Here is a 23,210-nt window from a genome sequence, read left to right on the forward strand (position 1 = left end):
TGAGGAAGGTGCTTCACTCTGATTTGGTCCAGGTGGTCAGTCCCCAAGGAGGTCTATAATACCTGGGGAAAGCAATCTGTCAGTATAGTTGTTCAGTTGCAGTGAAAGACTCAAAAAGTACCATTTGAAATCTCCCATCATTGCTGATGAAAACTGAGTTATGGACAGACACATATTTGAGCCAATCACCTAAACTGTAAATGCCATGTGACTAAACACACCACAGCCATCGTTATGACATTGATGTTGACTGGCCCATGGCACCACAAGACAGCAAAACAACATATAACATTTTATAGTAGTATATCTATGTACTGATTAAATCTAGATCACACAAGGACAAAGTATAACTCTTTATAACTCTTATAACAAAGAATCACTCTTGAAAAGAACATAATTGGAGTCCTTGTAATCTTGACCTGCCTTATATCTATAACTTCTATATTTTACAAGTGTATTTTAAATTTTAGTATAACTGTGAAGGATGCTAACATGGTTGTAGGGTTATGTCCCAAGTATTAGTTAACCCAGAATCTGAACGTTTACTCCAGGAGTGATCAATCCTGCTCCTGGAGTTGAGCTACAAACTTTAATAAAACATTCCTGCACCAGGTAACCAAGGTATTTATAAGTGCTAGAAACTTCCAGGCAGGTGTGTTGGAGCAGGCTGTAGCTAAACTGCAGGATAGATTCAGGATTGGGCGCCCGTGGTTTAGTCCATCACCACTGTGTCGTAACCAAGTTATTCAGGGAACCCAAGTTGCTTGAGGAGTAGTACTCCATCAATTGGTGTACCATACACTTTGGAGGATAATTAGAAATTCCACCGAAAATTGCTTCAATTGAGTCTTTGATGAATGTTTCTTCCTTTAATCTCTGCCTTAAGATAAATATATGTCCACATTGAATGCCTACACCTTGCCTTAAGGACAAATCATTACCTCACGTTTCTTAATGGCTTCTCGGTCTCTCTGGGCCTGTCACTTCATGCATTTCCTCTGTTTGGATAGCTATCCGATCGAGAAAAGACCAGGTGCAAATGCCTTCCGAAATGCTTTCGAGGTGGATTTAAATCCAATTGCACAAACCACTTCTGAAGGTGGTCTAGGACACATTCCAGATGAAACTGGACAAGTGTAAATTCATCTGGTTGTTGAAACTACATGTCAATTGTATTCCTCCCAAAATGTTAAAATAACAAATATGTGGGAGCGTGTTATAGGCTATATGATATGTCATAACCAGATAAGACAGAGGTAATGCTACATGCATCACCGTGGATGAGTAGCTGAGTATCTCTTTAGCTTCAGACTGACGGAAGACGGTATGGGAACCTTGGCCACTTTGAATGGCCAAGGACCACCCAAGAGGTCATAGACAGGTAATGCAACCAATCACATTTCGTTTTGTGCTGCGTCATGTTTAGGGGTGTGAAAATGTCACCACAATAACAGACTGGTGTGTAAAACTCTTGGATGTTTTTCAAAGAGTCTATGCTGCGAACTTTACATATTTCACATACTTTTGAAAATCCAGCGTTTTGAAACTGAAGTCGCAGATGCTCAACATACAATCATCTTCATTAAAAGTAGTGAGACTAACTTAACAAGTGCTGAGTTCAAGTGCTGATGCCGTCTTTGAACTTGAAATTAGCTGATGATGAATAAAATACAGTGCATATCTATTGCTTGCGTTGATGTGAACTCCGTTAATTTTTCATATAGCACAGGAATTTAAGATTGGATTTATATTCATTTTGCTAAGACACATTTATGTGGCCACGTGTAAATAGAACTGTTTTAACAATTCAGATAAGCTATCCGATCAGAGAAAATGCATAAAGTGACCAGGTGTAAACAGGCCCTCTTTCTCAAGTAAATCCTGACTCCCTGCATCTCAAAAGGCTCTGCAGCAATAAATCTTGTAGGAATTGCTTGTGAACCCTGAGACCCCCCCTTTTCCACAAAGTCTGGTAGCGGTAGACATTTAAACAATCAAGTGGGCCTAACTTAAGTGGGGCCATTACTATTTCTATGGCCCAGAAATGGCATTATCAACCATTAACAGTTGCATGGATTCCCAGGCAATTATGAGAAGAGGCTGGCTACAGACTGAGTGGATTTATTGTCTGTTTGCCTGGAGACACCAAACCTCTTGCAAATGTCAAGAGTTCTGTTGTTCTGTTGGGGTTTAGAAGGTGTATCCAGTGCTCAACAAGATGAGGAGCCCTTCAGAATATCTGATGGCCGTTCCTTTGCCTTAAAGGTGTGAATGCTGAACTCAGGTGCAAGGTCTCACCTTAAAGAAGTCCTGAGAGTCATTCATATGGATGACACCCACAACACTCCGACCTCCAATTCCGCACCATACAGTGCTGCCAAATCAACCCTTGGAGTAACATTCATAGGCAACATGAAGGTGAAAAGAGTAACTGATTTTAATGAACAGTTCATCCAGAACGGAATAGATTTGCATTATTTACTAACCCTCATCCTTCCAAACTAGCATGACTTTCTTTCATCAGTGAAACCCAAGAGGAGAAACCTTAAAGAATGCTTGCTGTTCTGTTCCTTATAATGGAAACATACAGTATATCGGGGTGTCCAAATTCAGTCCTGGAGGGCCGCTGTCCTGCAGAGTTTAGCTCCAATTAGCTTCAACATACCTGCCTGGAAGTTTCTAGTAAGACCTTGATTAGCTGGTTCAGGTGTATTTAATTGGGGTTGGAGCTAAACCCTGCAGGTCAGTGGCCCTCCAGGAACAGGATTAGACACCCTTGTCATGAGGTGTCAACCTCCAAAGAGGAAAGGAAGTCTCTTCCTCACATAATGCTGATATGTAGCTTCAGAAGACCCAGAATATAGCACAGATAGTTATATACACTACATTCATGACACATCTAAGGTCCTTATTTTAATTTTTTTGAAGGTTGACAGGCTGTGGTCACTGTAAAACTCTTCAAAAGTGGTCCCTTTTTGTCACACTGAAGAAATGAAGTGATATGGGAAGAACATTAGGGTGGGATATTGAGATAATTTTCATTTTTGGGTGAACTATTACTTTAAATATGTGTTATAACAGATTTGTGAGCTATTCAAAGTCCTCCAAAGTTAGAGAATACATTTTTTGTTCTGAAAATGGGACTAAATGTAGTATAGGCAAGCATAGTCAAAGCTATTAATTAGCTCTCAGGCTAGCCTGTAAAGCACTACTTCCTTAAATTACCATAAAGAGTTCAGTTTCCCTCTATTTCAGTCTCGAGAGCTCTGGAATGGAGTCTAGATAGATAGATAGATAGATAGATAGATAGATAGATAGACAGACAGACAGACAGACAGACAGACAGATAGATAGATAGATAGATAGATAGATAGATAGATAGATAGATAGATAGATAGATAGATAGATAGATAGATAGATAGATAGATAGATAGATAGATTCAACTTTATTGTCACTGTGCAGAGTACAAGTACAGAGCCAATGAAATGCAGTTAGCATCTAACCAGAAGTGCAAATAACAAAGTATATAAATAAATATAAAAAGGTGTATATATTAAGTTTTATGACATATAGTGCAAGTTATGAGGTGGAGGGAGAGAGACTAGCTCAGTGCAAATGACTGTACATACAACTTAGGTTGCAAGGAAGTATAAACAGAAGGTGCATTATAAAGTGAGGTATGCAAGTATACATATGTTTATATATGGCCAATGACCTTAACGGCATCCGGAGGTAGAAATGTGCAAATGTCTTTGATATTTTCCACTTATCTGTCATTTTAGATATCACAGACTTTCTGATGCCCTGTCAGCGCATAACTGGTATGGCCTGAAGAATGTTGCTGGTTTATATGCATGTGGGTAGTGTACGTACAGAAGCTGGGCTCTTCCACACATATGAAAACAAGGAAATGATAAATGGATTGTCTAATATTATATGAGAGAGATCCAACATCCAACAGGGTCCAGTACATCCCTGAGGCTCGTGTCACATGTACCCATGCACACACACACAAACACTGTTCTCCCCACCCCGAGTCTATGTTATTGGTGTAAGGCTGGAAATAATCCCACAGGAGTGTACTGAGTATTCAGTGTTACCATGGAGACCAGTATCTGACAATACAATGCTATATAGCCCACAGTGCATTGCCAAAAGACCTTTAACCACTTATAATTGTAATGAATTACAAAACTATTACAGCATTAATTTAACGTGACATTGGTTTGAGTCATATTTTCAAATATGTGCACTGTAATTATAACTGACTATCATTCACTTAAATTCGCAATGAAGGAGATCTAGTAGACGGTTGTTATTAAAATACTTCTGTGACATGAATATGCAATAGATTCAGCTGTTTTGTTTTTTAACATTTTACTCACTCTCTTTATCTAATTTTAAATGACCATGAATATTTGTAATTTTAAAAATACACATCACAATGCAGGATTATTTAAAAATAGGTGATTAAAAATGGTAATGACAACCTTAAATATCACTTTTCTCTAGTACATTCATTTAATATATATGGAAGCCCGTTCCCGCCACCTTAAGCAAAAATATAATTCTGTAAGTCATAATAATGATATACTTTCTCATAATAATGACTTAGTTTTTCGTAATAATGAGAAAATTTCTCATAATAATGAGAAAATTTCTCGTAATAATGAGAAACATTCTTGTAATAATGACTTATTTTCTCAAAATAATTACTTACTCGTGGCTTGAAGTACAAAGACAGATTGAACCAAATTCAGTACATAACTTAATGATCATGCCTACTGTATATACAGGCATTCAGGTGGACCCAAAATATGAATGCAACGCAAAACAGCAACTCTTATGCAGCATTTTCTATAACTGTTTTCTATAGGAAAACGCTTAACATGCAACTTTGGGTGTTGTGTTCAAATTCTGGGTTCTTATGCTTGCCTGTATGCATGATCAATAATACTGTATCCTGAAATAGTCATTGTACTTTAAGCCACATTAAGCATTTTTCACGTTCACATGTCCTGCAAGAAGCGGTGTGGGATGCTGAAGACCAAGCGGTTGCCAGGGTAACGAACAACTACGCTTTGTGCTCGCGAGAGTTGATTGAGCTACTGTATAAACATTGTGGGCTTATGCATGTGATGCATGAAAGTGACAGCTAATAAAAACTAACAAATCATCGAAATTAACATCTATTCGTTAAGTTTATACGTGTAATGGCTTTCATTTCTTCATAAAATGCGTGTGATTTTTGTTGGAATATATTCCTCTATATCTGAAGCCATGAACTTCATTGTCTGGCAGAGTAACAAAAGACTACATGCAGATAATTTATCTGAAATCGTTATTTAATGATAGATTATACAGTTTTAGATTACAGAACAAATGTTTGAGGTGTTCCTGCATGACTTTGACCAGCAGATGTCGCTAGCGTGCTACCACTCATGCATTGCGCATGCGCGGAGAAAGTCATTTATTTATTTATTTATTTTATTTTTTTAGGAGTAAGTCATTATTACGAGAAAGTTTCTTGTTATTTCGAGAAAATAAGTCATTATTTCGAGAAAAAAAGTAATTATTACGAGAAGGTTTCTTGTTATTTCAAGAACATAAGTCATTATTATGAGAAACTAAGTCATTATTATGAGAAAGTATCTCATTATTACGAGAAAGTTTCTCGTTATTTCGAGAAAATAAGTAATTATTTTGAGAAAATAAGTCCTTATTTCGAGAAAAAAGTCATTATTACGAGAAAGTTTCTGTCACGGATCGCTGAGAGGGGAGCCGCGAAAAGACGAGGTCAGGGTCCAAATGCAGGTGAGGTGCTTTAATATAAGAAAATAACAAAACCGCCAACACAGCACACTAAACAGATAAAAAACATGAACACTAGCAGTACACGGAAACACAATGTCAGAACATGAACAGACTAGAGCAGAATGCAAATAATGCGACCAGGCCGAGTGGTGGGAGAGGGAAAACTATATAGTCCGTGAAGATAGGGAACAGCTGTGAGTGCAATGAGTGTGACAGGTGTGCGCAATGAGACGAGTGTGTGTAATCAGCTGAGTGGAGTCCGGGAGGAAGGGAGATGGCGACCTCTGGTGGAGAAGAGAAAACCTGCAGCCCGGCCTCATGACAGTACCCCACCTCTAAGGAACGGCTTCCAGACGTTCCACTAACCCCAGCAGTCCGGAGGGAGGTGGAACGGTGAAACAGGGGGAGGGATGGCGGGCCAGGCCCGTGTAGAGGCAGAGGACCTGGAGACAGAGGCCGAGCAGGATGCCAGGGTGGATCCGGCAGGGCACGGAGCTTGGGTGGAGCCGGCAGGGCACAGAGCTTGGGTGGAGCCGGCAGGGCACGGAGCTTGGGAGGATCATGAGCGAGCACCGTCGCCCCGGAAGAACCGTGAGTGGGCACCGCCGCCTCGGAGGAACCGTGAGCGGGCACCGCCGCCTCGGGAGGGTCGTGAGCGGGCACCGCCGCCTCGGGAAGGGTCGTGAGCGGGCACCGCCGCCTCGGAAGCCTTGTGAGCGGGCACTGCCGCCTCGGAAGCCTTGTGAGCGGGCACCGCCGCCTCGGGAGGGTCGTGAGCGGGCACCGCCGCCTCGGGAGGGTCGTGAGCGGGCACCGCCGCTTCTGAAGCCTTGTGAGCGGGCACCGCCACCTCGGGAGGGTCGTGAGTGGGCACCGCCACCTCAAGGGGGTTGTGAGCGGGCACCGCCGCCTCAAGGGGGTCGTGAGCGGGCACCGCCGCCTCGGGAGGGTCGTGAGCGGGCACCGCCGCCTCGGGAGCCTTGTGAGCGTGCACCGCCGCCTCGGGAGCCTTGTGAGCGGGCCCCGCAGCTAACTCCACCCTGAAGGTTGAGCCGCTCATCCACAGAACCAGGTTGATATACGCCTCCAGCGACTCCTCAGGATCCCAGAATGGCGCCAGGGACTTGAAGGGCTCGGCTAGACCACCCCTGAAAAAGACCATGAGACAGGTCTTCTCTGTCTCCGATCGCCGAGCCAATTCAATAAACTCCCTGGCGTATTCCTCCGTGCTCCGGACTCCCTGGCGAATGTTGAGCAACCTCCCTGCTGGACCCATAATGGCTGGTCGCATTCTGTCACGGATCGCTGAGAGGGGAGCCGCGAAAAGATGAGGTCAGGGTCCAAATGCAGGTGAGGTGCTTTAATATAAGAAAATAACAAAACCGCCAACACAGCACACTAAACAGATACAAAACATGAACACTAGCAGTACACGGAAACACAAAGTCAGAACATGAACAGACTAGAGCAGAATGCAAATAATGCGACCAGGCCGAGTGGTGGGAGAGGGAAAACTATATAGTCCGTGAAGATAGGGAACAGCTGTGAGTGCAATGAGTGTGACAGGTGTGCGCAATGAGACGAGTGTGTGTAATCAGCTGAGTGGAGTCCGGGAGGAAGGGAGATGGCGACCTCTGGTGGAGAAGAGAAAACCTGCAGCCCGGCCTCATGACAGTTTCTTGTTATTACGAGAAACTAAGTCATTATTCAAGATTCAAGATTTTTATTCGTCACATACACAATTACACAGAGTTAGTTTTTATTAGTGACAGCTAATAAAAACTAACAAATCATCGAAATTAACATCTATTCGTTAAGTTTATACGTGTAATGGCTTTCATTTCTTCATAAAATGCGTGTGATTTTTGTTGGAATATATTCCTCTATATCTGAAGCCATGAACTTCATTGTCTGGCAGAGTAACAAAAGACTACATGCAGATAATTTATCTGAAATCGTTATTTAATGATAGATTATACAGCTTTAGATTACAGAACAAATGTTTGAGGTGTTCCTGCATGACTTTGACCAGCAGATGTCGCTAGCGTGCTACCACTCATGCATTGCGCATGCGCGGAGAAAGTCATTTATTTATTTATTTATTTTATTTTTTTAGGAGTAAGTCATTATTACGAGAAAGTTTCTTGTTATTTCGAGAAAATAAGTCATTATTTCGAGAAAAAAAGTAATTATTACGAGAAGGTTTCTTGTTATTTCAAGAACATAAGTCATTATTATGAGAAACTAAGTCATTATTATGAGAAAGTATCTCATTATTACGAGAAAGTTTCTCGTTATTTCGAGAAAATAAGTAATTATTTTGAGAAAATAAGTCCTTATTTCGAGAAAAAAGTCATTATTACGAGAAAGTTTCTGTCACGGATCGCTGAGAGGGGAGCCGCGAAAAGACGAGGTCAGGGTCCAAATGCAGGTGAGGTGCTTTAATATAAGAAAATAACAAAACCGCCAACACAGCACACTAAACAGATACAAAACATGAACACTAGCAGTACATGGAAACACAATGTCAGAACATGAACAGACTAGAGCAGAATGCAAATAATGCGACCAGGCCGAGTGGTGGGAGAGGGAAAACTATATAGTCCGTGAAGATAGGGAACAGCTGTGAGTGCAATGAGTGTGACAGGTGTGCGCAATGAGACGAGTGTGTGTAATCAGCTGAGTGGAGTCCGGGAGGAAGGGAGATGGCGACCTCTGGTGGAGAAGAGAAAACCTGCAGCCCGGCCTCATGACAGTTTCTTGTTATTACGAGAAACTAAGTCATTATTCAAGATTCAAGATTTTTATTCGTCACATACACAATTACACAGAGTATAACCAGCAGTGAAATGTAAGTCAGGTCCGCTCCAATGACAGTGCAATTGTATAGACAAATATTAAGAAAAAGAAAAGTAGAAAAAAAAAAAAAAGATAAAAAAATATAAATATAAATGTGCAGGTCAGTATGTTGTTGACATAAATAGTAATATATCAGGAATGTGCAAAAGAATGTGCACAAAAGTTGTACAGGGTATTTAAATAGCAGCATATGAGGTAGAAAAAATTCTGAATAGCTTATTCATATGGTGATATTAACATGGAGTCATGTGATGTTATGACACAGAGTTAGAGTTTAGGAGCCTGATGGCCTGGAGGAAGAAGCTCCTCCTAAGTCTCTCAGTTTTTGCCATCAGGCTACGGAAGCGCTTTGATGGAAGCAAAGTGAATAATCAGTTACCAGGGTGATTAGAGTCCTTGATGATTTTAACAGCTCTATTTTTGCAGCGTTTGAGGTAGATGTCCTGCAGAGAGGGGAGAGCAGACCCTGAGATGCGCTCAGCTAAGCGCACAACTCTCTGTAGTGCTTTGCGGTCCTGATTGGAGCTGTTTCCATTCCACACTGAGATGCACTGAGTCAATACACTTTCTATGGTCCCTGAATAGAAAGATTTCAGGATTGCTGGTGAGACCCTGAATTTCCTCAGCTGTCGCAGATGGTACAGTCTTTGCCTGGTTTTCTTGACCTGTGTTTGGATGTGTGTAGTCCAAGTCAGTTTCTCTGAGATGTTTACACCGAGGTACTTGAAGTTACTCACCCTCTCCACAGGGGTCCCACTGATCATAAGAGGAGTGTATGGCTGCTGCTGTCTCTTCCTAAAGTCCATGATCAGTTTCTCATTATTACGAGAAATTTTCTCATTATTACGAGAAACTAAGTCATTATTATGAGAAAGTATCTCATTATTACGAGACATTTTCTCATTATTACGAGAAACTAAGTCATTATTATGAGAAAGTATCTCATTATTACGAGACATTTTCTCATTATTACGAGAAACTAAGTCATTATTATGAGAAAGTATCTCATTATTACGAGACATTTTCTCATTATTACGAGAAACTAAATCATTATTACGAGAAATTTTCTCATTATTACGAGAAACTAAATCATTATTACGAGAAATTTTCTCATTATTACGAGAAACTAAGTCATTATTACGAGAAATTTTCTCATTATTACGAGAAACTAAATCATTATTATGAGAAAGTATCTCATTATTACGAGAAAGTATCTCATTATTACGAGAAAGTATCTCATTATTATGAGAAACTAAATCATTATTACGAGAAAGTATCTCATTATTACGAGAAACTAAATCATTATTATGAGAAAGTATCTCATTATTACGAGAAAGTATCTCAATATTACGAGAAACTAAATCATTATTATGAGAAAGTATCTCATTATTACGAGAAAGTATCTCATTATTACGAGAAACTATCTCATTATTATGAGAAAGTATCTCATTATTACGAGAAACTAAATCATTATTACGAGAAAGTATCTCATTATTATGAGAAAGTATCTCATTATTACGAGAAACTAAATCATTATTACGAGAAAGTATCTCATTATTACGAAAGTATCTCATTATTACGAGAAACTAAATCATTATTATGAGAAAGTATCTCATTATTATGAGAAAGTATCTCATTATTACGAGAAACTAAATCATTATTACGAGAAAGTATCTCATTATTACGAGAAACTAAATCATTATTACGAGAAAGTATCTCATTATTACGAGAAACTAAATCATTATTACGAGAAAGTATCTCATTATTACGAGAAAGTATCTCATTATTACGAGAAACTAAATCATTATTATGAGAAAGTATCTCATTATTACGAGAAAGTATCTCATTATTACGAGAAAGTATCTCATTATTATGAGAAAGTATCTCATTATTACGAGAAACTAAATCATTATTACGAGACAGTATCTCATTATTATGAGAAAGTATCTCATTATTACGAGAAAGTATCTCATTATTATGAGAAAGTATCTCATTATTACGAGAAACTAAATCATTATTACGAGAAAGTATCTCATTATTACGAGCAAGTATCTCATTATTATGAGAAAGTATCTCATTATTACGAGAAACTAAGTCATTATTACGAGAAAGTTTCTCAATATAACGAGATATATCTCATTATTATGACTTACATAATTATATTTTTTCTTAAGGTGGCAGGAATGGGCTTTCATAAGTATAACATAACATCTTAATGAAAAATAAAAAAACATAAAAAAACGCATTATGCTTCAACTTAACAAATATTAACCTAAAAGTGCAATAGAGCTAAATGTTTTAAATATTTTAAGTGCAATTACTGTATTGACTATTACACATTCACTATGCTATTTTACTGGTAGAATAAAATGTGCCAATAATTATATTCAATTATATAATATTAAATGGTTATGTTAATCATACCATATATTTGTTTTGAATATTTTTAGAAGAAATTTAAAACATATATACATAAACATGGTACTACACTTACTTAAAAAAAAAAAACCTCTGTACACCTATTTTCACTTACAAATTATTTATAATAAATTAACTGTTAAGTACTGCAGATTAATAGTCAATAGCTTGAAGGTGATGACTGTATGCAGATGATTGTGTGGGTATTAACTAATTAACTGTTTCTAAACAACGTCTTTGCAAATAATTCTACATTTGCAATAATTCTACATAATTCCTGAACTTCTGACTGAAAGAAAACTGCTTAGGGACAAACTTTCCGTGTAGAGCCTGTGTGTGACATTGAAATTATGAAGCAGAACTAAACAGCAGTAATGTATTCACAGCACAGCACAGGAAATGATAGATTTATCTCCACACACATAAATCACTCCACCAGCACAGCATCTGTCACAGACTCTCTGTTTGTCCACATCATCTTCTGCAATCTCCATTCCATTATGACTTGATAAATCCTTCCCTCGCAGCTTTAACGCCATAGAATTAAAAATCCCATGCTATGGTTTGACGAACGCAATTTGTTGACATATTTCCTATCGTAACAAGATTCATAAATCTGCTTAAAGTTAATTCTGTCAGCTTGTACACTTCAAAGCTAGCAGATATGGACTATAAGTGAAAAACTCTCTTTTTGTGCAAGATCCTGCAGTAAAAATATTTATACCAGTGCTTAATAATAAGTGAGGTTGTTCGCTTGTATCCACATATGGCAATGCAACTGATTTTATTTGACGCTGAGGTTTTATTGGTCCTGTGAGTGATGCGGAGAGCATTTGGGCTAGCTTGTGTGTGACACTGATAGTACGCAGTGTGCTGTGCTTGAAATGAAAGGTGCTAAAAGCCGGGCCCCTCTGTGCCATGGGAGGGACGGAAATGCAGCGAAGGCTCTTTTGAGAAACATCTTGGACGAGCGCAAAGGCCATCAATCATTTAAGCCAGTATGAACCATATCTTATTCCCAACTGTATGTCCTCATCTTCCAGAGGTTGAATTGGCCTGGTATGTCCTCAGTAAGTGAAATAAAGTCAACTTTTAGGAATTGATATATGGACTAAAAGAACTTCTTGCAAAAAGTGGAGTGTGTTTCTGATTTTCTCAGACAGAAACAGTTTGACATCAGCCTCGTCATGGTTATGTTTTAAGATCCATTTCCAGCCTCTAATCTACTATTATTTATAAGAGTGAGGAGCTAATTAAAGCATAAACAGAATAAGAAAAAGAACAAGACAAATTATAATTTAAACAAAAAGAAAGATTTTTTTTTTTAAATAAATGTTTCATTATTTTGTTTAAAAATCTAATATAAATAAAAAAAATTACATGAATATAAATATATTAATGTATAATTAATATTAATATAAATTGATACTAAATTTAATCAGTTTAACTTCAGAGTGTGTTTTTTTTTAACTCGGAATTAACATGTTCTTAATATATCTTAATATATCTTTATATGTAATTTATTAATTACTCTTATGGTAGCACTTTATTTTACAGTCCTGTTCCTCGTGTACATACTATGTACTTATTAAAGTAATTACTATAACTAGGTAATAACTAGGTACTAACCCTGAACCTATCCCTAAACCTAACCCTACCCCACGTAGTTAGCTTACTGTATATTACCAGTACTCTCTTAGGTAAGTACATGTAAGTATACGTACTGTAAAATAAAGTGCAACCACTTTTATTGTATTTGAAATATGGCACTTATGATAAAACAAAATATATTTTAATGTAATTTCTATTGAAACTTGTGTATTTAAATGTATTTGTAATTACACATTTGTAATGATAAAGTTGCAATATACAATTTATACATTAACTTTAAATTAAATACCAAGTGACACACATTTTTAAAACTATAACCAAGTACTTTATTTGTGCTTCAGTATTTTAGTCAGACATCAAAATAATAAAACATACTAAAAATAATAATAAAGTGTACTTTAAAGCGTGACAAAACAATGATTTAAAATATTCTTTAAAGCTTTAAATTTGACATATTACAAAATAAACTTTTTTGTTTATGAACAGGTATGAAAGTGTCACTGAAAGTTTTTAAAAAATATACTTTTAAGATTTAAAGAGCACATTCAGTACAATTGAGTGCATATCTTTGTAAGCCCTGTATATTGTTTTCTTTAAAAATTCATAATTTCAAAACAAACAAACATCTTACTGCATTTTCCTCCTCCTGGCTGTTGCTGGCGTCTTCGCTTTTGCGGTACTTGTCTGATGAACGCGAGTCTCTCTTCCGGCTGGTATCAGTTCCCTCCATCGGCCTCTCGCCATCTGTAAATGAAACAATGACCGCATACATACACTTTATATTTCATCAGCAGTATTATTGGTTCTCTATCATTACCATTTAAATTGCATACAGCACTCAGAAATGATGAGCAGCCATTATAGCGACTCTTCTTAGCAGTTTAAATCATTCTCAGAGAAAGACAGCAAGAGAACACAGGGAAATGGCTACAGCTGGGGTGCAAAATTAACACTTGCCAAGTGCCAAATGCAAATAAAATTGCCTTTGGCAAAAAAAAAGAATAAATAAACACCTCTCGTACACCTGGACGCCAGCAGCTGTGTAGGCAAGTTTTATGAAAAATGCCTGAAGATGGTCTTTGACCAAAATGTTGTTTATCAAAAATATTTGCAAACTACAACACTAGGATTGCTTATTATATTATTTTCACTACTTTGGGGAGGAATACTACCTTCCAGTTAGCTGATGGCCTTACAGAGCTAAACTTTGACTATAAGCACAAGGTCTGGTCTAAATCGCTGCTTATTCAAGCTGAGAACAGCCCACTTAGACAGGAAGAGACTGACTGATATAATACAGAAATCAAACAGTTTTTAGCCTAACTTTTAAAGGAACTGCAACATAAGATATGTATAAACCACAACGTGCATTCCAACTTCCCAATTCTCATTCCAAAAATCTCACAACTCTCGCTACCATGCCATTCACATACTCTAGTCCAGAATACCACAATGACATACAAGTTGTGTATTACAAACTGTAAAGACTCCCAGGACTATTATAGTAGACACCCAACCCAGGCTCACTGGACAAATGTGCATATGACAACATTTTTGCAAAATGCTATTATGTTGCTTCTTGCAACACTTTTAAAGTAAACTGTCCAGTAAGTCGCACTAAAAGTGTGTTCAGTTTTATCTGAAACAATCTAGTAACATTTTACTACGTTGAGTGTTGTATGTATCATGGCAGTTCAGAAATTAAATAACTAAAAGATTAACACTCTATTGTGTGTAAAAATAATACACCACCTACATTAAACCCTACCTTAAACCTAACCAGCTGCTGAAGCATCCATGTCAGTAGCTTGCTTTTCCAAATGTTTTAAACATTTTTGTCTTAACTCCTTTTTTTGGAACTTATACCTGAGATCTTCACATCACAAGTGTTGCTGTACCAGGGGAGCTACTGAGCACGTTTACTATGTCCAAAAAGTCATACATACAGAGCTGGTTCTATAATGCAAATGTGAAAATGTATTAGATTACAAGTCATGCACTATGCTAAAAGTGATTTGAGGACAGTACATAGTACTGTGCAAGGAATCACACAAAAACAAATCTTTATTAACTGATAATCTACCCCTGTAATCACTTTTGGAAAGCCATTCGGCCAACAAAATGCGAGGACCAGAACTAACTGTTGCAAAAAAAAAAAAAAAAAGGAAAAAAAATGTTTGCCCACCATTTTCACCATCATTTGTCAGTTGTCACAGTAAGTTAATTTTGGACTAGCTACAGCCCAGAAACCAGTGCCACTAGGTCAGTGACACACTTTGGATGGATTATGGGATTGTCCTCCATTGACTGCCATTAGGAAATGAGGATCACTCAGGTAGCATGGCGAAAAGCTAGAAGGATATACTTGGAGCATCGACAGATGGATAAAATATATTTTCAGCACCTTGGCAGAAGCTCCTTATAAAAGGAAACCGTGTGTCAAGAGAATAAAATATCATTGCATCAGTGTTATTGCCTGTGGGGTGATTATGACTTTACCTCGTTACAAACACAGTCACACATACAAGGAGCTAAAACAGTTTAAGAAATGAAGTTAACCAGAGGGAATAAAGCTATAAAATACAAGGAATGCTTCTCCTGTAATAAAATACTCTGTTGAAATCTTCTGACTATAGAGGAAAGGGCAGTTTATGGTCACAGCCTGGAGGTCTAGGAGACAATAAGTATGCAGTTGCATGTGCATAGTGTGTGTGTGTGTGTCACTGCAAGTAATATAAGAGAAGGCCTAAAAATGAACACATATTGTAAACTGAGCTTCAGAAACTCATAGGCCAATGTATTTTGTTGCACCCACTGAATGGCTGTAAGTTTTTGGTACCATTTATTTTAATTGCAGTAAGTTATTATTAAAGGTGAAAGTAATTTTAAGTCATGTTTCGATCTCCAATATGACAGTATACTTAAACTTTATACTGACACCTAGTGGTGTGGATGCAACATTTAACAAAAACAGATGTTTTTGGTTAAGACTATATAAGTACAATGATAATTGCAATTGTCAGTCAAGATTCATTCGTTGCAAAGATTGAGTTTGTGGAAACACATTTAATGCCCGTTATGCAAACAGTATTTGTCTGGTCATGTGATTTCAACATGGCCGCCACCATAAGGGGGACCCCCTTTGCACAGAATGAAGTGGCGACCAATATGACTGAAGTCATCATCTCATTTGAGTTTACTGTACGTCTGTCAAAAATACAATCCATTTAGATGTAACATTTTTAGTGTCAAAACATGACTTTAAGACAACGAGTGTAAGCTACTACACTCCTCCTCAAAAAGATAAAATAACAAAAACAAAGCTATCGCAGGTATACAAACTGCAATCTTGAGTTGCCAGGAAACTGTCAGGGCCACCTCAGAAATTCACTTAGTGGATTAAAAACAGGAGGATGAGCTCCAGCCACAGCATGAGTATCCGTATCCCACTAGGTCTTTGTTGTTGCAGTACCTTGACCAAAATAAGGGACATGTTAATAGTGGCTTTGTCACTTCATTACAAACCCCCTTATTTCAACATCCTTGAATTTGTGATTTTCATAGGAATCGCCACCAAAAAAAAGAAAAAAGAAAAATCACTTCACCGCTGACGAAATTTAAGTAGTTATAAATTAATTCCAAATGGAGAGCCTTCAGTAAATATCATACTCTCCATTAAGGTATATTAGCATCAGGGAAACTAGCAGAAATGACATTTTAATATAAATAAAATCAACAGAGACAGGTGCTGTGCCCCCAAGGCACTGCCTTTTATGCAAATGCCCATGCTTAAATATGCATGAGTTGCAAAGCAAAAATTAATGGAATATGCTGCCCTGCATGCAGTATGGATTTTGGACTGTTTTACTTTTTTGCCCACTTTGAGTCCATGAGGTCCAGAATTTTTGTATCAGCTATGAATTTCAATACATTACTACCAAATACAAAATTGCTGCAATTAAATTACTTTTGTATCGATGTTTCATCTGTGGTCATTAAATTTAGACACTTGAGTAACTTGAAAGATTCAATCCATCACAATTATGCCACACCTAAGTACACGTTGCTTAAAGTGCCCTGTAAGTTGCTCTAGATAAAAGCATTTGCTAAATGACTATACTTACTGAACCTAAATTGAGTGCATTCAGAACATTGTTATTTGTGCAAAGACATAGTAACAAAAAGCACTGGTCTGTATTTTCAGTGCTCTCAAACTGGTCTTCACATTATCAAATGCATGAACTGAACTGACAAACTGGCAGCAGATGTTATTCTATGAAAGGATTAGCGTCTGGGAAATTCATATCCTAACAATGCAATACATTTGGCGTTATAAACATCTGCCCTTTAAGCCAGTCTTTGTAAATGCAATTCCAATAGCATTAAGTCCAGAAAAAAAAAAGCTTAATTAGAAGCCAAGCATATTAAAAAGCTTCAAAGATGTGTTTAATAAATCACATACTGTAACAGGTCTCACAGATAGGCAGATGAGTCTTGAGAGCTACTTTTGCAAGTAATTCTTTAGTATTCTGGCAATTCTAGCACTTGGCCACAAGCTTTATTGCTGGAATGGAGGTGTGGAATGAAAGGAGGAGGGAACCGTAAACAGAGAATTCCTCTACCGAATACTGTGAGGATTGAAAGAGGCTTCTGGATTATCCGAGATGGTGCCAATGTGGGAAGTAGTAAGAGCGGCGTGCATATCACATTTGGCCTTCACGCTTACAGCATAATATAGATGATGCTTGGACCCCTAAATATCTTATTCAGATTCCCAACAGACATGCTAATTAACAATAAGCTATGTTTATTTCATCGTCACTGTACTAAACTTGTTAACACAGTGTTCAGTAGGAGATAAAAAGGTCGTAAACAAATGAAAGTGGCGTTAATATCACAGCAGACTCAAAGCATGTTTTAATTGCACACATCAGTGGAGCTCTAATTAGTCCATTAACTTTACAGTGAATTGTGACAGTGGAATACGACCGAGGAGGTCAATCATAAGTGTGTATCAGGAAACAATAATGGAGAAGTAAAGGTGAGAAATTCAATTTCAAGTTGTTTCTGAAGTGATTTCTTTTTATACAGTGCAGTAGTTTTCCAATAGCCATGTTTTTCGTACCCATAGCCTAGCTGTAGCACATACGCTAGCTAACAGGTTGGCCAACCAGGGAGGTTTATAATATCTTAAAGTTAAAGGGAAAAAAAGAAAAGGACGTGACGTGTGGGCAAGTATGGTGTCCCATACTTGGAATTTGTGCTCTGCATTTAACCCATCCAAGTGCACACACACAGCAGTAAGAAGTGAACAAACAAACACACACACACACACACACGGAGCAGTGGGCAGCCAATTCGGTGCCTTGCTCAAGGGTCACACCTCAGTCGTGGTATTGAAGGTGGAAGAGAGCGTTGTACATTCACTATTCCCACCATCCCATCAAAATTCCCACCATGAATTTTGATTTGTGTTGTAATGTTGTAATGAACATTTCTTACAATCCCTGCCAGACCTGAGACTTTAACCCACAACCTTTGGGTTACAAGGCTGACTCTCTAACCATCAGGCCACGACTGCCCCTTTACTGTTATATCCAGTAGCATCCCCACCATGAATTTTGTATTGTATTGTTAAACGTTATGTTAATTTAGCCTAGTAGCACACATTGCTAGTCTTGATGTGAACAATTAATCAATGCAAGTTAATCCACTGAAAAAGTACTTTGTTTTGGAAATCTTTAATCACAATCTGAACATTTACTTCTTCTCTGGAATGGCATTCCTTCTCTGGTGACGTCAGTTTGATGGCTTGGGCAGAACATCCTTAACCATTCTCCTTCAAACATTGATTTGCTATGAGCAAGAGATGGAGAGGAGGTGTGCTAAAATAAAACTCCACCCTCTGTTTAATATTCCATTTCAGTTTGAAATATGTTACAATACTGTATTAAAGTCAGCTACAACTTCTGGTTCATGCAGACTTTAACTTAGTGTAATAGCTTAGCATAGTGCTAACCAGTTAAAAGCTCTCAACTAGTTGAAACAAGATAGCATGACAATTATCTACTTTGACTTAGATCTTAAATCTTCCATATCTCTGGAGTTACAGTTAAGTTGTTTGAACTATTCAGCTGAGCTGTAAATGTCACATTTCTAATCACTATAGATCATTGGTCTCAAACTCAATTCCTTGAGGGCCACAGCTCTGCACAGTTTAGCTCCAACTCTAATCAAACACACCTGATCCAGCTAATCAGGGTCTTCAGGATTACTAGAAACTTCCAAGCAGGTGTGATCTGAAACTGGTTGGAGCTAAACTCTGCAGAGCTGTGGCCCTCCAGGAATTGAGTTTGAGACCAATGCTGTAGATCCATGACATCTCGCAACGCTGATGGCAAAACAAGAACATGCCCAAACCATTTAGGGATGGGATATAGGATATTGCAAGTGATTGCACAGAATGAATAACTGACTATTTTTAATTCAAAACATAATTTTCATGATTAGTTATGATTTCATATTAGGCAGAACCTTGTGAACCAACTTGAATAAGCAACTGCACATAGTTTTTATTCTGAAACAGCACTCAATGTTCTGTTTGGAGAGGATATAGCCTACACCCAGGACACGATCTTGTGTTCAAAAACAGCACAACTGATAGAACATAATGAAACAGAACACAGGGGATACATAGTTAGCTGGACTACATTTATTTTTAACTTGACAAGCCATCTTAAAAACTCATCTGACATATGTGTGCTTTGACCAACACTTAAAAATAGCACAGGCGGAACTCACTCCATCAAACATTTTCTCCAGAGAAAGAGAGGTTGTACTCGGTGGTAGTGCATCTCTTTGCCAAGTCCACCGCCCCGTCCTGCTGCTTCTATTTGTAGGAGCAGATTCTGATAATGCAGCGCAGCAGGCCAGAAGAGTGAGCTCCTAAAATCTCCTTAATTTCCTGTAATCTGGGTCATAGGCAATGGGCCAGGAGTCCTACATCCCCCAGGGCAGTACACATACCTCGCTACACACACTCGCACAGCTTAACAGGCTGCAACGCACACCCACATAACACATGCTTGACTGTGCCCATTCACATCTCGGCAGCCCTCTGAGACGCAGTAAAGAGGGTCAGTTTGCTGGAGTGCAGATATGTCACTCTCAGCATGCAGTTTCGCCATGGCTCTTTGGATAGAGTGGATTAAATTAATTGAATATAAGCAGATCAAGCCAGTAAGCTTGATTAAATAATGATTAGTAGCTTGAAAACACTTTCGCAGCTGATGGTGGAATGGAAAAGCGAATGGGTTGCTTTCAGAGACAAGCAGAGCAGATGGCCGATTTGTGGGTTTATGCTGTTTGTTTGGTCTTGTCGGTGATAAAATTAAGGCTGATATGCTCTTTGGGGTAAAGGAGAACAAGGATTCTGCACTACTCTTATTCTCTCAAGTCATGCCTCGGCATCTTTTCTCATCTCCTCTCCTCATCCCCATTCCTTGTCTCCTTCCTTTGCATATCCTTTTATCTCGTCTTTTATCTCATCCTCATGTTTCGACTCCTCTCCTTGTATCTCACCTCCTTTCTTTTGGTCTACCATCCATCCCACCTCCTCATCCCTCTCAGTTCCTTATCTCACTATTCAACTCCTCAACTTGTCCCTCATCTCACCTTCTTTTAACTTTCTCATTTCCTTTACTTCCATATCTATATTTTAGCAACTTTTGGTCATCTCTTGCCTCTCGTCTATTTTATTTTGACTTCTCCCATAATTTCTTCTCTCCTTTCCCCCTTTTTCTTCACATCGTCTCACCTCCTCTACTCATATATTGACTCCTCTCACCCTTCTTTTCATATCTTCTCATAATTTGACTCATCTCCTCATATCTCATCTCACCTCCTTTCTTTTGGTCTTCTATCCATTCCACCTCCTCATCTCTCTCAAGTCCTTGTTTCACTTGGTCACTATTCAACTCCTAAACTCATCCCTCATCTCACCTTCTCTTAAATCTCTCCTTTCCTTTCCTCACATCTCCTCATATTTCAGCTCCTCTACTTTTGGTCTACTCTTAACTCCCCATATTTTGACTTCTATCATCTCTTACTCTGTTGTCTCATCACTGTTCCTAATCTCTTGCTTCTCATTTATTATATTTTGACTTCTCCCTTCATTTCTCATATCCTCTCCCCCTTTTTCTTCAAATGATCTCACCCCTTCTACTCTTTTGACTTCTCTAACCCTTCTTTTCATATCTTCTCATAATTCTCAATACTCCTCTCCTCATTTCTCACCTCACCTCCTTTCTTTTGGTCGTCTATCCATCTCACCTCCTCACCTCTCTCAGTACGTGTCTCTATTCATCATTGTAAACTCCTCATCTCTTCTTCTCATCTTTCATTTAAATTTTAGGACTTCTCTTTTTTTTGGAACTCTTGTCTTTCCTTTTCTCACAACTCCTCTACTTTTGATCAACTCTTAATTCCTCATCTTCTGACTTCTCTCATCTCCCATTCTGTTGTCTTTACACATGTTGACTTCTCCCATAATTTCTATTCTCATATTTCCTCTCCCTTTTGTTCATATGTTCTCCTCATAATTTGGCTCTAATCCTCTCTGATCTTTATATTGGTTCACCTCCTCAACTTTCAATGATTCTCCTCCTTTCTCCTCATATTGTCTCACATCCTCTCCTCCTATTTCAACTCAACTTTTCTTTCCTCATCTTTCCATTCATCTTCTTCACTAACAGAATCCTCTCAACTCCTCATCTCCTAATCATTTGACTCCTAATCATACTCATCTTGTTTTTCTTTCTGTCCACAACCTATCTCTCCTTTGCTCTTTCATCTTGTATCCACATGTAACCCATCTCTGCTGCTCATTTCTTTATCCTTCACCTACTCTAATCATAGTTCAATGCTTACTGTACACTCGTGAAATCACTCACTCTCTAAAAGCTCGCTTTGCTCCTCATCTAATCACATTTGACTACTTTTGAACTCCTCTCCTCATCTTTAGTCTTTTTTCAATCTTGATTGCCCTCCACTCCTCATTTTTTGACTTCTCTCTCCTCATCTCGTCTTGCCTCTTGTCTTTGCTCTTTATACCTGTTTCCCTCTCCTTATTTTTCATCTGCTATCACTCTTCACCTCATCTGGTCTCTCCGCTCCTCTCTTGCCTCTTCTCCTTTACTCCAAGTTCAACATCTCTCTTCTCCTCCAATTTTCATGGCTTTTCTTTCCATCCATCATCTAGGAAGTTATGTTTCTGATCATTCAAATGGATCGGCCTAGTTTGCTCTTCTTGCTAAAAGGGCCCAACATTTTGGCAACCCATTGCCCAGCAACCCAGGCTTGGGAAGCAAAACATTTCCATCAAATTAAATTAAACCTGAAGGACTTCCTAACACACAAACTAGTCCTCTCACAGAAGAGAGGAAGTCTCATCAGAATGAGGTATGTGCAGCACAGACGCCCTTACATACAAACACACATAAACACAGTTACAGCCAAACCAGTACTTGGCGCTCAGATGAGTGTTAGGTTTGTTAAGGCACAGGACGGAAGGCTGGACTCCAAACCCAGTGAATAAAGTCCCACCTCTCATCGCCACACACAAAGAGAACCATTTATCTCCAGCCCACTGCTGATACAGATGACAGGGATTTTAACTCTCTCTCTCACACACACAGCTACATTTACGGTCCAGTATTGGACAGGGAGAAATGTGTGTGTCTCACACTTTGAAGTGAAGGTAAGTGAAGAGAAAGAAACAGATCACAAAACAATTTAAATTGTGTTAGTGAAAATATTTATGAGAGGGTTAAAGAGAAGTGTATATTTTTCCAAATGTCTCCTTTTCTATTCCAAAATCAATTGTCAAATATGTCTAACACATACTTACATAGAAAAACAATTGAAAAGCAGTGCAATGAAACATAAAAATGCATTCTGTGTCACACCATGTCTCCATCAACTTTGTCTATACTGGACGTGTCAATTCAAACATTCAAAATCCATTTGTCCTGTTGTCAGAAGTTGCAGCAATGCGTCAAGTATGTCAGAAATAAAACAAGCCATTGTTTAATTCCAGCAACAATGTGCAAATATAGACAGTATTTCTGATTGTACTGGAGTCTGAATGATTTTGATAATAAAGTGAATCTAAGAAAGGTGTTTAAATGTAAGTGTGTATAAGAAATACAGATTGCAGAAAGAGAAAGACAGTCCAGATATAGTGTATCCAGGCATGTGGTAGCACTGAGCTCTTCTGTGAAGGTTAATCATGCCCTCACTCAAATCAAGCAGACACAAGGAGATGCCTATTTAACCAGAGAAAAAGAATGTTTAAAAAAATAAAGTTGAGCCCCTCTTTCATCTGTAAGGCAACAGAGCAAGTGTCATTGAGGGGTGAAACTTAAAGCAGCCTTTCAATATCATATAAAACTCCAACAAAAGGAACAGCTCTGTACAGGCATTTCAATTAAACATTAATTGAAATTCA

At 38.3% G+C, this 23,210-nt stretch overlaps 1 protein-coding gene across 1 annotated transcript in view; it reads right to left on the reverse strand.

Annotated features, from left to right (window-relative positions):
* The window catches only part of LOC306868488 (N-acetyl-beta-glucosaminyl-glycoprotein 4-beta-N-acetylgalactosaminyltransferase 1-like), a 168,171-nt gene that overhangs the window by 105,960 nt on the left and 39,001 nt on the right, over positions 1-23,210 (reverse strand). Inside the window, exon 2 of the mRNA XM_079414679.1 lies at positions 13,335-13,447. Coding sequence (XP_079270805.1) covers positions 13,335-13,447 — 113 coding nt within the window. The remainder of the gene's footprint in view (positions 1-13,334; positions 13,448-23,210) is intronic.

The sequence above is a fragment of the Barbus barbus genome (genome assembly GCF_936440315.1).
Source record: "Barbus barbus genome assembly, chromosome: 50".
Classification (NCBI taxonomy): Eukaryota; Metazoa; Chordata; class Actinopteri; order Cypriniformes; family Cyprinidae; genus Barbus; species Barbus barbus.